The 17,772-nt window shown below is 22.3% G+C and overlaps 3 protein-coding genes across 3 annotated transcripts; 1 reads left to right on the forward strand and 2 right to left on the reverse strand.

Moving 5' to 3' along the window:
* Window positions 1-4,318: 4,318 nt before the first annotated feature.
* Window positions 4,319-5,747, forward strand: OCT59_023133 (uncharacterized protein; the record flags this gene model as incomplete). Its single annotated transcript, XM_025312507.2, has 5 exons — window positions 4,319-4,729; window positions 4,839-4,946; window positions 5,059-5,343; window positions 5,442-5,594; window positions 5,676-5,747. The coding sequence occupies 5 exons, from the start codon at window positions 4,319-4,321 to the stop codon at window positions 5,745-5,747; spliced, it is 1,029 nt and encodes a 342-aa protein (XP_025189398.1).
* Window positions 5,748-16,247: 10,500 nt separating this feature from the next.
* OCT59_023134 (uncharacterized protein) lies at window positions 16,248-17,056 on the reverse strand (the record flags this gene model as incomplete). The annotated part of the gene is made up of 2 exons (XM_025331319.2): window positions 16,248-16,405; window positions 16,819-17,056. 2 exons carry the CDS (start codon window positions 17,054-17,056, stop codon window positions 16,248-16,250), a joined length of 396 nt encoding a protein of 131 aa, XP_025189399.2.
* Window positions 17,057-17,122: 66 nt separating this feature from the next.
* OCT59_023135 (uncharacterized protein) lies at window positions 17,123-17,494 on the reverse strand (the record flags this gene model as incomplete). The annotated part of the gene is made up of 1 exon (XM_066150565.1): window positions 17,123-17,494. One exon carries the CDS (start codon window positions 17,492-17,494, stop codon window positions 17,123-17,125), a length of 372 nt encoding a protein of 123 aa, XP_066006583.1.
* Window positions 17,495-17,772: the final 278 nt, after the last annotated feature.

Genomic DNA, 17,772 nt, shown 5'->3' on the forward strand with positions numbered 1-17,772 from the left:
AAGAAATATTATGATTTTTTCATGTTTTAAATGTTTTTTAAATTTGTTAAATGTTTTTAAATGTTTTTAAAAAATATTTATTTATTTTTTTAAAAAGAATGATCTATAAAAAAGATTTCCTTTTTAGGAAAACTCTTCAAAAAAAAAAAATGTCAAGATCTGGTTTAGATCTTGAATACCTTAAAAATTTTTTTAAACTTTTGATGAACCAGTAAAATTTAAATGTTTTATATTTCCTTTTAATAACGGTATTAAATAACAAGTTATTTCAAGCTATTTTAAATTATTTTTATTTAAACTAATAACGTATTTTTATTAATAATATTCTTAAACTTTTTTTTTTACAAACAAACATTGATAAAATTATTAAAAAGTGATGTTTTATAACCATAAGAAGTAAAAGCTCGTGTTTTATTCAATACTGAAAAATTTCTCGTGTTAAATAACCGAATTTTAACAAAAAAATATTTAAGAGTCGAAAAGTCGAAATTTAATTGGTTACTAATGATTTAATATCAAAATGATTGGTTCAAAATATTTTTGGTAAAAATTGGAATATGATTTCGAAAATTCGATAATACCATAATAGGTTAAGACTTGATTATTTGTTTGTTTGTTATAATGAATGTCAAGTAAATTATCGGTTGATTTTAGTATTCTTATTGTAGATTGGGTTGAACTTTATTTGGATTTTTGGATTTAATAATAATATATAATAATAAATATATAATAATAAAATATAACAAAATATATTAACGAAAAAATTGAAAATATTAAAATATTGTAAAAATTTTTGTAAGTTGAAATATTTTTATAAATAAATTAATTAATATTTTTAAAATATGGTTTAAATATGATTAGGTTTAAATATGGTTACAAATTTTATGATTTTAGATTGATTAAAATTTTTTTAAGAGTAAACATTAAAGTAAAATAAATAACATCCGATAAGAAAATAAATATTATTTTTTAAATAGTAAACAATTTTGTTTTTAAATTATTTTGTTATTATATTATTTTTTTTTTAAAAAAAAAAAACAATTATTTTTTAAAAATAAATATTTTTTTTTAAATACATTACATTACTTTAAAAAAAAAACAAACAAATAAAAGAAAAAATTTTTCAAAAACATCTCATGGAAAATTACCAAAAATTGAAAAAAAAGTAATGGATCCCGAATCTGTAATTTCTTTTTGCATACATTTAATTGGTACTTATATGTAAAAATGTAAATATAAAAAAAATGTAAACTACAAACTAAAAATGGTAAAAGAATGTAAACTACACGAACTGTAAATGGTAAAAAAATGTAAGCTTACAAACTGTAAATGGTAAAAAATGTAAGCTTACAAACTGTAAATGGTAAAAATGTAAAACTACAAACTGCAAATGGTAAAAAATGTAAACTACAATAAATGTAAACCTGTAAAACCGTAAATATGCCAGGCAATGCACCTTAAAAAAAAAAAAATAATTTTTTTTCTTGATTTCTTGCGACATTTGATATTATTTGATGTTAGTTGATGTTATTTGATGTTATTTGATGTTATTTAATGTTATTGATGCGATTATATTTATTAGGTTTTTAAATCGCCTAATTCGGTATAGACTGGTAATAGCAAAAAATTGAAAAAACTTGAAAAATTGATAATTATTTGAAACACTTTATACAATAATTAATAAATTGTTTCATATTTAAAGTAATTTATGCGATCTTATTCATGTTATGACGAAAATGCGCGAAAAAAACAAATCTTAAACATTAAGATAATTAACGTTTTAATTTAATGTATATTATTATTTACCTGTTACCTGTTACCAGTTACCGAGTTATTAGAGTTATTTGTAACAGGTTGTCACAGGTTGTCTGTTTCGGGTTATCTGTTTCGAGTTTAGTTTTAAAAAATAAAAATTTTCTCACACAAGCCTCATAAAAATATCCACATGCTTAGATTTTTTTTTTTTTACTTTAAAAAGAAAAACGGATTAAACTTATTTAGAATATTATGCGGTATTTAACATATTAAACCATATTACATATGGAAATTTTAGGAAATTTCGCGCGTTTTTGTAAATTTGTTTATTATGCCTAATACCTATTTGTGATTCTAATATTCTGTTTGTATCTATTTGTGATTATAATAATATATATTCATCATAATTCATCATATTAGATTTCCTAATATAGTACAGCTATATTAGGATATATCCATAATTGGTTAATTTAAAAAAGATCATAAAAGATTATAATAGATTATAATAGATTATTATAGTTATAATAGGCTAATTAATGGTGATAATATGATGATTATATGATGATTATAAATTTATCATATTTATAAAATTCATTAAATTATTATATTGATTACAAATTCGTCAAACCATGTGTGGTAACATATTGAAAAAAACCGCAAAAAAAAAAAATCCATTATTCCGTTACAAGTTATTATGCAAATAGACTATCATCATAAGTTAGAAGATTGATTTGTGTAATTCTTTTAAAGTTTACAAACTGCAACTGGACAAATTATATTTGGTCTAGTATTATTGAAATATTATTAATTTATGTTGTATTACATCAATAAAACGTAATATTAATAATAAAAAATATGCAAATAAAAGATTTTTTATCTCCTGTCAAAAAAAGTTTTTTATTATAAAATGAATTTTTTTAGTTTAGATAAAAAATATCAAAAAGCGTGCTAAAAAAAAATCAATGTTTATTATTTTGATCTTTTTTTTCATGTACGTTATGTACGTTAAAATGTATGTTTCAATTCGTGAAAATTTCGAAATTTTTTTTTTTTCGGATAATATTATTGATGGCTCCGATTATATAATAATTTTGCACATGTCATGAAAAAAATATATCTTTGATTTTTCGTTGTTTACAATATTTACAATAATTCCAAAAACAAAAATTCATTTTTTTTTTTATAGTAAATATCAAATGATATTGTTTTCATTATAATTTATTTTCATATTTTGAATTTCCTAATCTAATTTATGATGCACATTTTTAAATTTAAAATTATTTATTTTTATTTTTAGGTTAATAACAATTTCGAAGTTTTATGCACACAGCACATATGATCACATAGACCATTATTAGAACCGTTTGTAAAAATAAATTATTATTTTAAAAAACCAGTTTTTTTTTATTGTAAATAACTTTTTAAAAGTTAAAGTTACAACCTTTTTTTTTTTTCTTTTCTTTTTTAAATGGTTACAGAATGTTTGGAATGAAATTTAAAATTCAGCAATTGTTTTGATTCTTTACAATAAATAAAATTTCGGTTTCAATTTGTTTCAAACTATATATAAAAATTTTTTTTAATATTACATATATTTACATGAAAAAAAAATAAAATTTTTTTTTTTTTTTTGCTTGGCTTTTCGAATATATATAAAAAAAAAGTATATTAATAAATTACATAATTTTTTTTATTATATAAAAATATTTTTAATAATCCTTATATAAATTCATTAAAATTTCGTAATCATTATTATTTCATTATTTCATTATTATTTTTATGGAATAATAATATATTACAATTATTATAATGAATGTTACAAAAAAATAAAAAAAATATTAACATTTTTGTTTCGCGTTATGGTCGTGTAACGTGGATAAATGAACACGACGAATATGGAAGGTTACACACCCACGGTTGATGGGTTCTAGATTGTAACACAACATCTTCTTGTCATACATCATATATTCGGATTTAATTATATGCGAATTGCGAATATACAACAAGTATATTATTAAATATTAATATATATATATATATACATATACACACACATATATATATTTTAAATGCATATAATGTTTTCATTATTTATAATTATTAAGTGTTCAAAAACCTTTTGTTTATTACAGAAAAAAAATAAATAAAAAAGTAATATCAATAAACACTAATATGTTTTGTTTTCAAGTTAAAAAAAATTTGTTATATCAAGAACATGACATTACTAAATTCGGATAAGTGCTCTTGATAAAATTCGAAAAAGGTTTAGCGTAAAAATTTTTTTTTAAAAAAAAAAATCATCAAACGTATATAAACTCCCCTTTACTTTCTTACACTTTTTTTTTCACAAGTAAATTTTTTACTTCTTTCGCTGATTTGATTTTATTAAAAAAAATCATTTTTTTTTTTATAAAATCATTTTTCTTTCACTATTCAAGTAAAAATCAAATCAAATATCCCATATTTTCAAAAAAAAAAAAGTCGTTAAATCCGTTCATAAAAAATCCGTACACGTATTTCATCATATCATTCCTTAAATATATATATATTTCACCTTATAATAATGTTATTCAACGGAATCTTATCATCAATAAATAAAGCGATGGAATTGGCTCTTTCAAATACAAAGCAGGACTATACCGATGCAGATAGTATCATTGACGAAAAGAAATCAATGTATACCGATAATAATAATAATTATGGAATGCTTGAAAGACTCAGACGCACTGGTAGCAATCGTAGTCTTTTCAAACTTTCAATAAAGAAAAGTTGGAACTTTTCGAGTCAAAGCGTAAACGGTCCTGCAATCGTCACTCCTCCAAGTCCAACAAAAGTTGCTCCACTTTGGAAAGAACAAGTTGATTCCAATACTAAAAATGGTCTTAACCCATCAGAAATTCATCGTCAAGAAATTATATTTGAAATTATTCGAACTGAAAAAGCCTTTGCTGATGATATACGTTACCTTAATGAGGTAAAAATATTTACATATCTAAAATTATATATCAATATACCAAATATACCGAATTATATACTGATATACCGATTTATACTTTAAAAATTTAACTCATTTCTTAATATAGCATTACGTTAAAACAATTCAATGTTCCGGAATTCGACTTCCTCCTAGTTTGAATGAAACATTCAAGATTTTACCAAATATCTTGCTCTTACATTTTAATGTATCTTTGGTAAATATATTATCATTTTCCCGAGAATTACCGGAATTACCGGAAATTACTATTCCTTACCCATATTCTTTCCGAAAAATATTTATACGATTTTTTTTTTTCCAAAATATAGCAACTTCTTTGTATACAAGCCATTATGTATCCAATCATACCATCAATAGCACATATTCTTCGGGACTTGGCTACACAATTTCGAATGTACGAATCATATTTAGTACATCATAAAATGGCAATTTCCGAGATAGCCAATGCACGTAAAAAGAATAATAAACTTGGACAATTGGTTAAAAATTTGGAGGCTGATATTTTTCCGGGTCCCCCAGGTAGAATTTTAACACTTGAAAGTTTACTCACTAAACCGTTTCAAAGATTATGTAAATACCCCCTTCTTGTGATGGTAAGAATTTTTCATTCATTTCCAATTTTGGAGATTGGCGTACATTACGTCACAATTTGTACGACATTCGGGAATTCACACTTTTTTCCTTTATTTAGACATTATTGAGAGCTACCGCACCCGACCATAAGGACCATTCACAATTAGTGGATTTACACAATCAAATTGATTGCGCCCTTAGAGAACTTCAAGAACGTAAATCGGAATATGAACGTTTATTAGAAAATGATGATTTTCCACGTAAATTTGGGGTGAGTATTTATTACTTGATTTTTATTTAATATTGTGGAAAATTATTCTTATCTAAATTTGGTTCTTTTATTTTTTTTTAGTCTTTTGGACGGTTAAACAAATTTACTTCAAATAGTCGTCATCGTACATACACTTTACCTTTTTCACGATAATTAAATTCTGGACAGTTTATCTTTGGTTATTAATAGGGATTATTAATTAACTTTTGGGTTTGTACAGTTACAATTATTTGTAAATGGAATTTTCTATGGATTTAATTTTATGGATTTTTTTTTAAAAAAAAAAACAAAAAAAATTTAATGTATAAAAGTGTAAAAACATATGACACTTTATTATGATTTCCCCTTTTTATATACCTTTTGTATTATAAATCCGTCTTTTTTTTCTTTAGAGTTCATTATACGTTGTAAGTATTGAATTCACCCCCCATTTTTTCTTGTATTAAAAAAAAGTCACCTTATTTCATCATTTTTTTTTTTCAAGAGCAATTATTTCGCGATTATTTCGCGATTATTTTTACGGTTGCTCCTCATTTCATTTGTAATTTTTTTTCACATTCTCATTTTTTTTTCTTTTGATCTATTAATATACTATTTTAATTTGATAAAAAAAAACGATCTTTAATGGATGAAATTTTAAATTTCAAGTGGATAAAAAAAAAATTCTTTTTTTTTAGATATTATTATTTAAGATTCCCTAAATAGTTATTATATATTTCCCCCGATACCGTTTTCTAAAATTAATTATTTATTTTTACACACATTCCTTTATATATATATATAACAATTATTTTTTTTCAAATTTCCCCTTTTTCATGCTGCTTTATGCACAAATCATAATAGTAATTAATTGTAGTTTAAACCAAGAAAGGAAAAAAAAAATGAGAGAAAAAAAATTAATATTTTTATTTTATTTTCAACAACAAAACAATTAAGTCATACCAATCAAAATTTTCTTTCGAGAAATAAGTTCTGCTGTGCAGGACCATGATTCAAAAAAAAAAAAAAAAATTTTTTTTTTTCAAAAATTTTCAATTATTATTAATTATTATTATTTCCTTTTTTTCTTTTCTTTTCTTTGTATTATTATTATATTTTAGCATTTTTTATTTTATTTTAGATTATACATATTTTTAGATTTTTTTTTATTTTGTCTTTTTTAGAAATTTTCACGATACAATTATTATTATTAAGCTATGTTTCAAAAAAAAAAAAATTCCCTCCACCCGTCACTAAAAAAAAAAATCAAACCAAAAATGAAAAAAACAATCAAAACTTAAAATTACTTAAGAAAAAAAAAAAACGTAATAAAAAACACACACACACACACACACCACTGGTTTTTAACGCCAAAGAAATTTCAGTCATTTTTTAAAAAATTTTTAAAAATTTTAATCTTTTTGTATAGTGTAATTAATTTTTATATAATATAATAGAAATTTTTATCTTTAATAAAAAAAAAAAGAAATCATAATATAATCATATTTAAATACGTTACTGTGCATTATTATTATATGTATAATATAATATATATGTATAATTATTTTGTTAAATAAATTTTATATTTTATATCTACTTTCGATATATATTACACATACTTTACATTTACTATATATTACACATATATTATACTTTACTTTCGATATACATTTACGATTTACTTACACTTACTTTTCTCAGTATGCTAATTCAATATTCCAATTCAGTAAACCATCCATGTATGGCGTTGCGTTGGTACTTAATACTACTTATCCATTATCATTGAATCAATGAATTCAAATTTTTACCAAAAGTTTTTGACGTTACTTTCAGTTGTCATTATGCTGATCAAAAAATAATTATTACGCCTACGGCTGAAATTTAATATTTGTTTACTAAACAAAAAAAAAAATGAGTATCTATCGAGATTTCTTTTTCCATAAAATGATAATTTTTTACCAAGTAATTTAATTCGATATTTCCTAAAACGTATTAAAACTGGGGTACAGACTATCTCCTTGTTAAAAAAAAAAAAAAAAAAAAATGTCTAAGCCCTGGTAAAAGGAATAAATACAAAAAAAGAATTATTTTGTTTGAATATAATCCGAAAAGGGATAAATAATTAATTAATAATAATTTAACAAAAAAAAAAGGAGAACATGTTATGCATGTTACAATTGTTACACGATAGCCTTTTTTTATTTTCCATTGGACGTACACAACTTCTTTTTCGTGTATCGAAGCGCAATTATAAGATTTTTATCGTTCGTAAGTATGCATAATTGGACCTACTACTTCGCATTAATGCAATTAAAAGCAAAACAATTAAAACATGTTCTTCATGTGTTCCAAAATTATGGGCTTTGTTAAAAGAAAATAATGTTTTGTTATAAATATTATATTTTTTTAATTAATATAAAATTATTATTTTCAATAATTCTTCTTTTTTGAAAAACAAGAGAAAAAAAGAGATTAAGAGAGAGAGAGTATGTGTTACCTAATAAATACTGTAAATAATAATCACTGCAAATAATCTACTAATCTCTTTTTTTTTAAAAAAAGAAAATCCACAATTTTTTTTTACTGTATCATAGGCAATGTGCATTATCGTTTATCAATTGTGCATTGATGATGCAAAAAAAAATGCAAAAAAAATGCTTAACGCATAAATAAAGATCTTCGAAAAGAAATTTCATTGAATTAATTGAACAATGAAAAATTTTTTTATGATACATAAAAATTTACATTAAATTTATTTAATTTATTTAATTTGTAAAAAAAAAAAAAATCTTTGTTGATTTTTAATATAAAAAAAAAAAATTTTTTGTGTGAGAAAATTTAATGAACGTTTCAGATTAAAAAAAAGTCCCGCATTCAATTATTTCAAAAATAACTTGTTTTACTGAAAAAAATTTTTATAATAAAAAAAATTTATTACATCACCACCTATCCTTCTATCATTACTAAATAGGGTTTAGTACATTCCTTCTAGAATTTTTTTTTTTTTTTTTTTTTTTATGATTGTTCTTTTTTAGTGATCCAATTTAATTCATTATATAAACTCTTTTTCGTTGTTGTTGTTTCATTTTTGTAAAAGAAGAAAATTTTGATTTTGTTTCAAAAATTAAATTAAGATGTTTTATAATATTTCATATTGTTTTAAAAAAAAAAATTAAATGTTTAATAATAATTACCAATCATATCAAACATTCCTTGTCGTACAATTTTGAAAAAACAAAGTTTAATCGGTTTATCCGAATTTTAACGGTCTTTGTTAAACAAAAGAGAATTTAATATTTATTGTAATTGAATCACGTATCAAATTTTTTGATCTTAATTATTTAACTATTATTCAACTATTATTATTCAACTATTATTAAACTATTATTCAACTATAATTCAACTATTATTCAACTATTATTCAACTATTATTAAACTATTATTAAACTATTATTTAACTATTATTAACTATATCAACTATTATCAAACTATTATTATTTAACTATAAATAAGAAAATAATAATAATCATTATTTAATAATATTCAGAAAATATGAAATTTAATGTACTGTACTTCCTGTAAGCCAAGCCCGGGCCAAGCAAAATTTCAATGTTCCTACATAAAAGGAAATTATGTGTACTGTATAAAGATTCCCTTTAAAAGTATGATTATTATTTGTTTTAAACATAAACATTAATGACAAACATATCTGTCATACAAGTAAAAGTACCATGTCTCTCACTTTAAATCTTTTTAACTAGTGGTTTTTTTTAATTTTTAACTCAAAGCCTCTTGTTTATACCGATTTTGTGTTCAAACCTCACCTCCTTAAAGTTTTCTCTTGTTATAAGGTAACAGGTAAATGGTAAATGTAATTTTCCACTCAAAAAACTTTTTCCGGTATTACATGCATGAAGTAAATGAGTTAAAACTCTTTATCTGATTAATCAACATATATAATATTAATATAACTATAACTTTTATATAAAAATCTAAAAATCTTTTATTATTATTATGCATTTAATTATGCAATTTGCGGTCTATTGTTTATTTTTTAGCTTATCAATTAATTATAATCTATTAAAAAAAAAAAATGTTTGCGCCCAATTTTTTAAATCTTTTTCTTTGTGTAAAAGAAGGCTTGAGAGTGAGAGATATTTAAAAATAATATGATTATAATCTTTTTTTTGAAAAAAAAAAATCGTTTTTTAATTTTTTTCTAGTGTAAAATTTCGATTAGCCGAGTTTGGAAGTAAAATTATGGTACAATATGATATTATAATAATATAACTATTTAAGGATTGAATGGCAAAAAATTATAATCTGGGCCAGGTTTAAAAGTCTAATGCTGGTAATATTTTCAGAAATTATGAATTTTTATTAGAAATTTCTGTTACGCAAATAAATAAACAAACAAATAAATAAATAAAAAAAAATGCATCCAAAAAAAAAGCCCCAAAAAAAATTTTAAAGTTAATATATAGAATAAATAACCAGAATTTTCTGCGCCACTATTTCTTGGCGTACATACAGTACATAAGTTTAAAAGATTATCTGACCTAGCGGAAAAACCAAATATGTTTTACGGAAATTCCTATCAAAGAAAATCTATTCAAATTTATTAAATTTTACCACCGAATAAACACACGTTTTAGTTTACAAATAAAAATTCCCGGGTACTCATATTACAATGAAAAACAATGAAACAAAATTTACCCCTGCTGATTAAATAAAATGTTAAAAGGGGTTATTATTTCTTTATGATATACTTATTAACCAATCGCGTTTAAATGTGTAACTATTAATATTCTTTTACTGCGTAAAATGTTAAACAATAGTAAAAAGAATTTAAAGAATTTTCAGTTATTTCTTCGAATTTTTTTTATAATGATACCATTCGTTTAAGGGGGAGTTTCAACAAAAAAATCTATCACGTGATTGCTACCAAATTTCGCGTCATGATTTCTAATGATTTGGTTTGATAGTGCAAGTGTGTAAGTGTGTAACCGAATTCGTTTAATTCGGTTCTTATATTAAACAAACACATTCATTGATGCATAAATATATCATAAGACTAGGCATTGTTTGATACCCAACCGTTATCTATATGGTATCTATTTTATAAAACTTGATATTACTGTTTATTACTTATTGTATGGTACATGTATTCTAATTAATAATTCCTTCTTCTTTTTATTTTTTTTTTTGTTTCTTTAAAACTTTCGAAATTTCGTTTTTTTATTGCAACATTTTACAATTTAATATAGGATCTTCTTGTTTATTATTTATTTATTGTTGGTCTTTAATTATTGTTATTTTATCGATTAAAAAATTTGAAAAAACCCATTTTCGTAATTGTGCATCAAATATTTATTAATCCGGGGATGTTTTTTTTTATAAGCTTAATGATAGCTTGCATATGTCAAAAATAGGTAAAATCTGAGACAGATAAGTCATTGTATTCAACCCCCCGTTTATTTTGTTCTATGAAACAATAAAAAGTAGTTATTTAATATTTTTTTTTATATATATATATATATATATTATATATATATATCTAATTTAGATATAAAAGAAAAGAAGAAAGATTCTTAAATTCTTTTTTTCTTTCAAGAATAAAATTATTTTTTATAGATAATTATTGATTACTAAATAAAAAAATATCCTTTTAAAGTGTCATTCAAATACTTTTTTCTTTATCTAAATAAGTAATTATTTTTATAAACAAATGATAATAAATGCATAAAAATATTTATTTCCCGTGCTTGTCAAAAAAAAAAAATTGATTTTTGTGTGCATGATTATTCGTTTATTCGTTGAGATTATCATCAATAAATCAAAAAAAAGAACGTGAAAAAATTCGCGACAAAGTTATTTTAAAAAAAAAAAATTATTAGCAAATAAATATTGATTGTATTCAATATTCAATTTGAAATTCAAACTTGGGAACTTCCATATATATTCTCTTTTATCTGTTATTACTATTTGTCGTTTTATTGTATGTATATACGGTATACACGACATTGACGGCACTGACGGCAATGCATATAATCATATATTGTATTTCAAAAAATTTTTTAAAGTTTTCATTAAAATTACCATCTGTGAATTGCGACACTTTGCTTTTTGTCAAAAAAAAAAAAATTTTTTTTTTGTATTGAATATGTTTGAATATGTTTGAATATGTTTGAATATGTTGAATATGTTTGAATGTGTTCTAACAGATATGTGTAATACGCCATTTATTAAATTTTATGATACGTATGTGTATCCTTGACGAACTTTAATATTTAAAAAACTTTTGAAACGCGTTTTGCTGTAGATTTTTTAAGATTTAGATTAAAAAGATAAAGATTTAGATTATAACCAACGATTTATTTGATTTATTTGATTTCACGTGAATTTTCTTACTAATAAACCGTGACTGTTGTAATTTTGGTCGTAATTAACATATTCAATGAATTTATATTGTAATCGAAAATTTCAGTTTCTATCATTTTTTATTATATTCTAATACTGTAATCTTTCATTACATTATTTGTATTATTACATTATACAAGTATTCTAAATAAAATATCCTTCAGGATTTTCTATTATGTCTTTGTAATCAGTATTAAAAAAAAAAAAAGTTTCTTTTAATTATTAAAAGTAATGAAGAAGTAACGATTTAAAAATTTTTTATCATGTGATTGGGCAGTCACATGATTTTTACAATTTCAATAAAGTGGTGGTGTTTCAATTTCATCAATTTGTTTAAAAAAGAAAAAGGTTATACAAGTGACTAATTTCATTATTACAATCTACTAACTTTTGTAATATAGATTTACAAAGAATTCTTATATACAGTATATTCAGTAATGTGCATTTGTACTTCTAATGACATAAAATTTGGTTGGAAGCTTTCAATCCAAATGGTTTTATTAGAAAATTATGCTTCCAATCTTTCCAAAGGTGCTTCCAATAGTACTTCCAATATTCCAAGAGCACATCACTGAGTATATTTCTAACATCAAATGGATTCCTGTTAAAAAACTATTTAATTAATCTGATTAGCTAGTATTTATTTTTTTATTATGAGTACAGCCAAAACTCATTATAGTGAACCTTCAGTTCCAACTATTTTCATTCACTATAACAAATATTTACAAATTCTATGTATATTTAAACCAATGAATTATTTATAATTTTTTTATCTGATAATAATTTTATTAGTATTTCATAATATGATCTTGTAAATTTAATTTTTTATATAAATAATTTTATTATTATCATTCAATTATCAATAATAAAGTGAAATACCAATTCTAATTTTGTGTTTAAAGTGATTTATGAATAATATATCTAATGATTTTACATAATATTCACTATAACAAATATAAATTTATAATATTGTTTTATATAAAATTCTCAAAAAGTTTATTACTATATTTAATATTGAGATTTTATTAGTAAATTTATTATCCCTTAAATGGTAAAACATTGCAGGCAAATTTGCCTGCAATTTTACTGAAAATTCAGTTCTTATCTAAGGGGAGTTACATATATTACGTAATATTCAGTTTAATATAAATTTACTCCCCCCCCCTTGTCAGATTTAATAACCAATCAAATTATAATATTTATAAATTATATATTTTATTAAGTGTAATGTAAGATTTTAGTTACCTCTTCCCTTCCTTTAATAATTACATAATATCTGTAAGCTTCCTAATTTTATGAAAAATGAAGTTATTTTAATAAAATTTTTTTTTTGCAAAGAGCTTAAATCATAATTTATGTGACAATAATCATTATTTATTAATTACATATTATAAGATTAAAGATTGACCATTAGTCAAAAGTTGTATTTTTTAAATTTTGAAAAATTTTGAAAAATTTTGCATTTAATTTTAACAATCTCATTAGGATTTGATTGCAGCTATATTAAAGCTTAATAGAATATGTAGAATTATTTATGAAGAACAACTTTTGTTATAATGATTTTTAATGTTTAGAAGTGGCATTTTGATTTTATATAGAATCCTAAAAAATGAATTATTTTTGTGAACTTGTAAAAAATGCATAAAGTTAAATTTTATCATCTTTATTTTGTTCATTAGAGTGTGAAATTCTGATGTTATTTTTTTGAAATTAATTTATGACTAATTTTGGTGATTAGCAATCATTAACCATATATCAAAATCATACAATTAATGCTAGAATAATAGGATAATTCAAATCATATTGACAAACTTTATATTTGGATATAAATTTATTTTAAAAAATTGCAGACAAATTTGCCGGCAAAACCGTTTAAAGAAGAATTACTTTGAAAATATATTTTGCAATATTTTTTTGTTAAATTAATTAAAATAATATTGCAAAAACATTTTTTATTAAAATTATTTTGAAAAAATAGTTCATATTATTTTTTTAATTAAAATTACTTTGAAAAATATTTTGCAATATTTTTTTATCAAATTAATATTAAATTAATTAAAAATATTACAAAAACATTTTTTTAATTAAAATTTTCATTAAATTGATTATAAAAATGTTACAAAAACATTTTTTTTTATAATAATATATAGATGAACTTATTTATAATAACTATTACATAACTTATTTATAATAGCTTCCATTTTTAAAAATTTATATAATAAGTATTTTTTTATTTAATAAAAAAAAAGGAAAATTTAAAATGTATTATAAAATTATTGCAAAAAACATTAAAAAAAAATCATAAAAATTGTAAAAAAAAATACCATAAGAGTTATAAATACCAAAAAACCATAAAAATTAAAGAAAAAAATATCATAAGAGTTGTAAAAAATCATTATAAAAATTGCAAAGAAAACATCAAAAAGACATCATAAAAATTAAAGAAAAAGTACTATAAAGTTGCAAAAAAAAATACCAAAAAACTATTATAAAAGTAAGAGAAAATATCATAAGAGTTGTAAAAATCATTATAAAAGTTGCAAAGAAAACATAATAAATTTGCAAAGAAAATACCAAAAAAAACTACCATAAAAGTTAAAGAAAACATTATGAAACACAGGTCGAAATGCTAAAAATCGGCAAAAAAATGGCGCGAAAAGCGGTGGCTATTTTTGGCTATTTTTGGCTGTTTTTGGCTATTTGCGAATTAACCTATATTATTTGTAAATAGTTTATATAAACACAGGTCGAAAAGTGAAAAATTAGGCACCAATCGGTCACCAATCAGGTAGCTGATTGGTGACTGATTGGTGACCGATTGGCATTTTCGCCAAATACCGTCACCAATCAGGCAGTTTGCTAACTTTTGATCCAGTGATCAGAAAAGGATGAAATATAGCTCATTGGACTCGTCATAACATGACGAATCTAATGGTAGTAAAATCGCATTTCTAGGATTAATACTTGATGAGAAATTAAGTAAAATATAAAAATAAAAATGTATTATTTATATTTTATTTAATTTTTTATTAACTATTAATCCTAGAGATGTGATTTTACTACCATTAGATTCGTCTTGTTGAGATGATTCCAATGAGCTATATTTCATTCTTTTCTGATCACTGGATCAAAAGTTAGCAAACTGCCTGATTGGTGACTGATTGATTCCTGATTTTTCACTTTTCGACCTGTGAAATTTGCGAATAGTTTATGCAATTTGCGCCATTTTTTTGCCTGTTTTTGGTCATTTGACATGTGAAAGTTGTAAAAAAGCATCACAAAAGTTGCAAAAAAAAAATACCATAAAAATTAAAGAAGTAACATCATGAGAATTGTAAAGAAATATTATAGAAGTTGTAAAAAAAACATCAAAAAGAAAATGCCATGAAAGTTGTAGTATTAATATTATTTTTCTATAAAAAAATAACTTACAGTATTCAAGTTACTCATTTTCAAGTTATTCTATAATACAGAATCTCTATAATAGAAACTTTAATTTAATTTTAGTTTTATCTTTTTTTTTGCTCTGAACTTATAAAAGTCTCAATTTTTTAGATTATATAAGCATCATATAATATATATATTAGCTAATCAGAAATTAAAAATTTATAAATTATATAATATAAAAATTATATAATATATTTATTTATTGTATTTTATTATAAAATGATGAATCAGGTATACGATAATAAGATTTATATTTTATTATGTGTAAAATTACTTAGTTTTTGAATTCTTTTGTTTATAAATTTATCATCTGAACTGTTTTTAAATATTTACTTAATAGTATATAATCATTATTTATAACATTAAATAAGCTTATCATACTTAAATAATTTTATTTATTAAATTTTTTTTTTGCAGTTTTAGAACTTTTTTTTTTTTAGCATATTGAAAAAAAATTTGAAGTATAATAATGATTAATATTACAATAAATATAACTAAAAAAAAATCTGTAATTGATGCAAAAATTTAGATTAGTTTTAATTTTAATTAAATTTAATCAGTATATTTTTTTTTTTTATATACTTTATTATAGATGCGATCATGTCTTATTATAATCACACTTACTTACATATATAAACTTATAAATATAAGATAAACAAATACATATAAGAATTAAGCATTATGAAACAAGACTACTTTTCATAAAGAACAAGTCGATTCTGTCACCTAAACGATCACATCATTGTTAAAAACCATGATGCAACCTCAAATTCAAAGGTGACTGTCATGATCTATCTAAAAATTTGCCTAATGACCACCTCGATGAAATGCCAAATCATTCCATTTATTCCAATTACTTTCTAACATATTACAGTCAACATCTTTCACATCCACTTCAGTGCGTTTATTATGTGACTTAGCTTTTTTATCTTTACCACTAATACCGCGCCACTTTTCTTCCTTTACTACACATTATAAATAACGTGCATGTATGATTCTTTCTTTATTAATAAAAGCTGTATGTACATACTATCAAATACAGAATGATGAAATAAACAAACAAAAGTTTCTAAATAATTCGTTAAAACTACTAAAAGAAGTTTACATATTTTTTTTTCAAACATAGTTTGCCATATATAAATATAATCAAATATGGAATGATGTAAATACTATAACAAAATTCAATAGATAAACTATCTATATATTTTTCTTTCTAACTAAATAGCCCTATGTAAATATTATCAAATAAGGAATGTTTAAAAACTCATTTTTTCGTTTTGATAATTTTAATTCTAAACAATTAGTCATCCCACAAAAGAAAATAGAAAAAATAAAACAAGAATAACTAATTATATACTTATATCTTAATACAACATACCTTGCTCTAATTTACGAGCTTTAATTGCATACTGATTAACCACGTAGTCATGAGTAACACCACGTGCACGCCTCCCTCTTCTAACACCATTACAATATGTCATTAAAAGACGTTTATCTCTAATACTATTCAATTTCTGATGAAATTCTGCCCTTGTAATAGGTTCTTGCCTCCCGAGTATTTCTTGCCAAGGAGCGACATTATCCTGTCCACTAATTTCCATTTCCTGAAGGTCCATAATAATATTATCTATTGTAGTACCTTGGCCAGCACTACTCGACTGTTCTGCTACCTTACTATCTTTTCATTCAAAAGAAGCTTCTTTTTTCTTTCTTAATTCCAAAAAATGTTCTTCATTAAAAGAATGATTTATAAAAATATCATCTTTTAACATTTTGTATCCGATTTCACTTGTAACTTGATCTACCAGAAACTCCATTTCTTTTTCTGATATATAATGTTTCTTAAGGATATCACTTCTACGTTTCAACTTATGTTTGGAAATGAGTACTTTTGATTCAATTCCATTATTTGTAAACTGCCATTTATTCTTGTTACTCTTGAGACTGTTTTTAAACCTCTTTTTATACTTCTCTTGTTCTTTCAACGTCTTAAATTGCTTATTTACCCGTAAATTTGAATACGTAACTGCATATTTATGTGTTCCACCATCCATTGAAACTTTTTTTGTATAAGACACGCCTACGCTAGAGATCCTGGGTGAAACTGAAATATTTAGTCATTTGACTAAACCAAAATAGTTTAGACATTTAAAATTAAAAGACGAAATGCTGAAATTCAATATTTCATAGTATTTCCATGGATTTTTTATAGATTTCCATAGATTTTTAATTATAATAATTACTTATAAAAAAAAATAATAAATTTATATTAAAATATAATATTTTTTAAAGGAATTTATAAAACTATTTTATGTATAATATAATTTAATAT

The sequence above is a fragment of the Rhizophagus irregularis genome, chromosome 32, assembly GCF_026210795.1.
Source record: "Rhizophagus irregularis chromosome 32, complete sequence".
Classification (NCBI taxonomy): Eukaryota; Fungi; Glomeromycota; class Glomeromycetes; order Glomerales; family Glomeraceae; genus Rhizophagus; species Rhizophagus irregularis.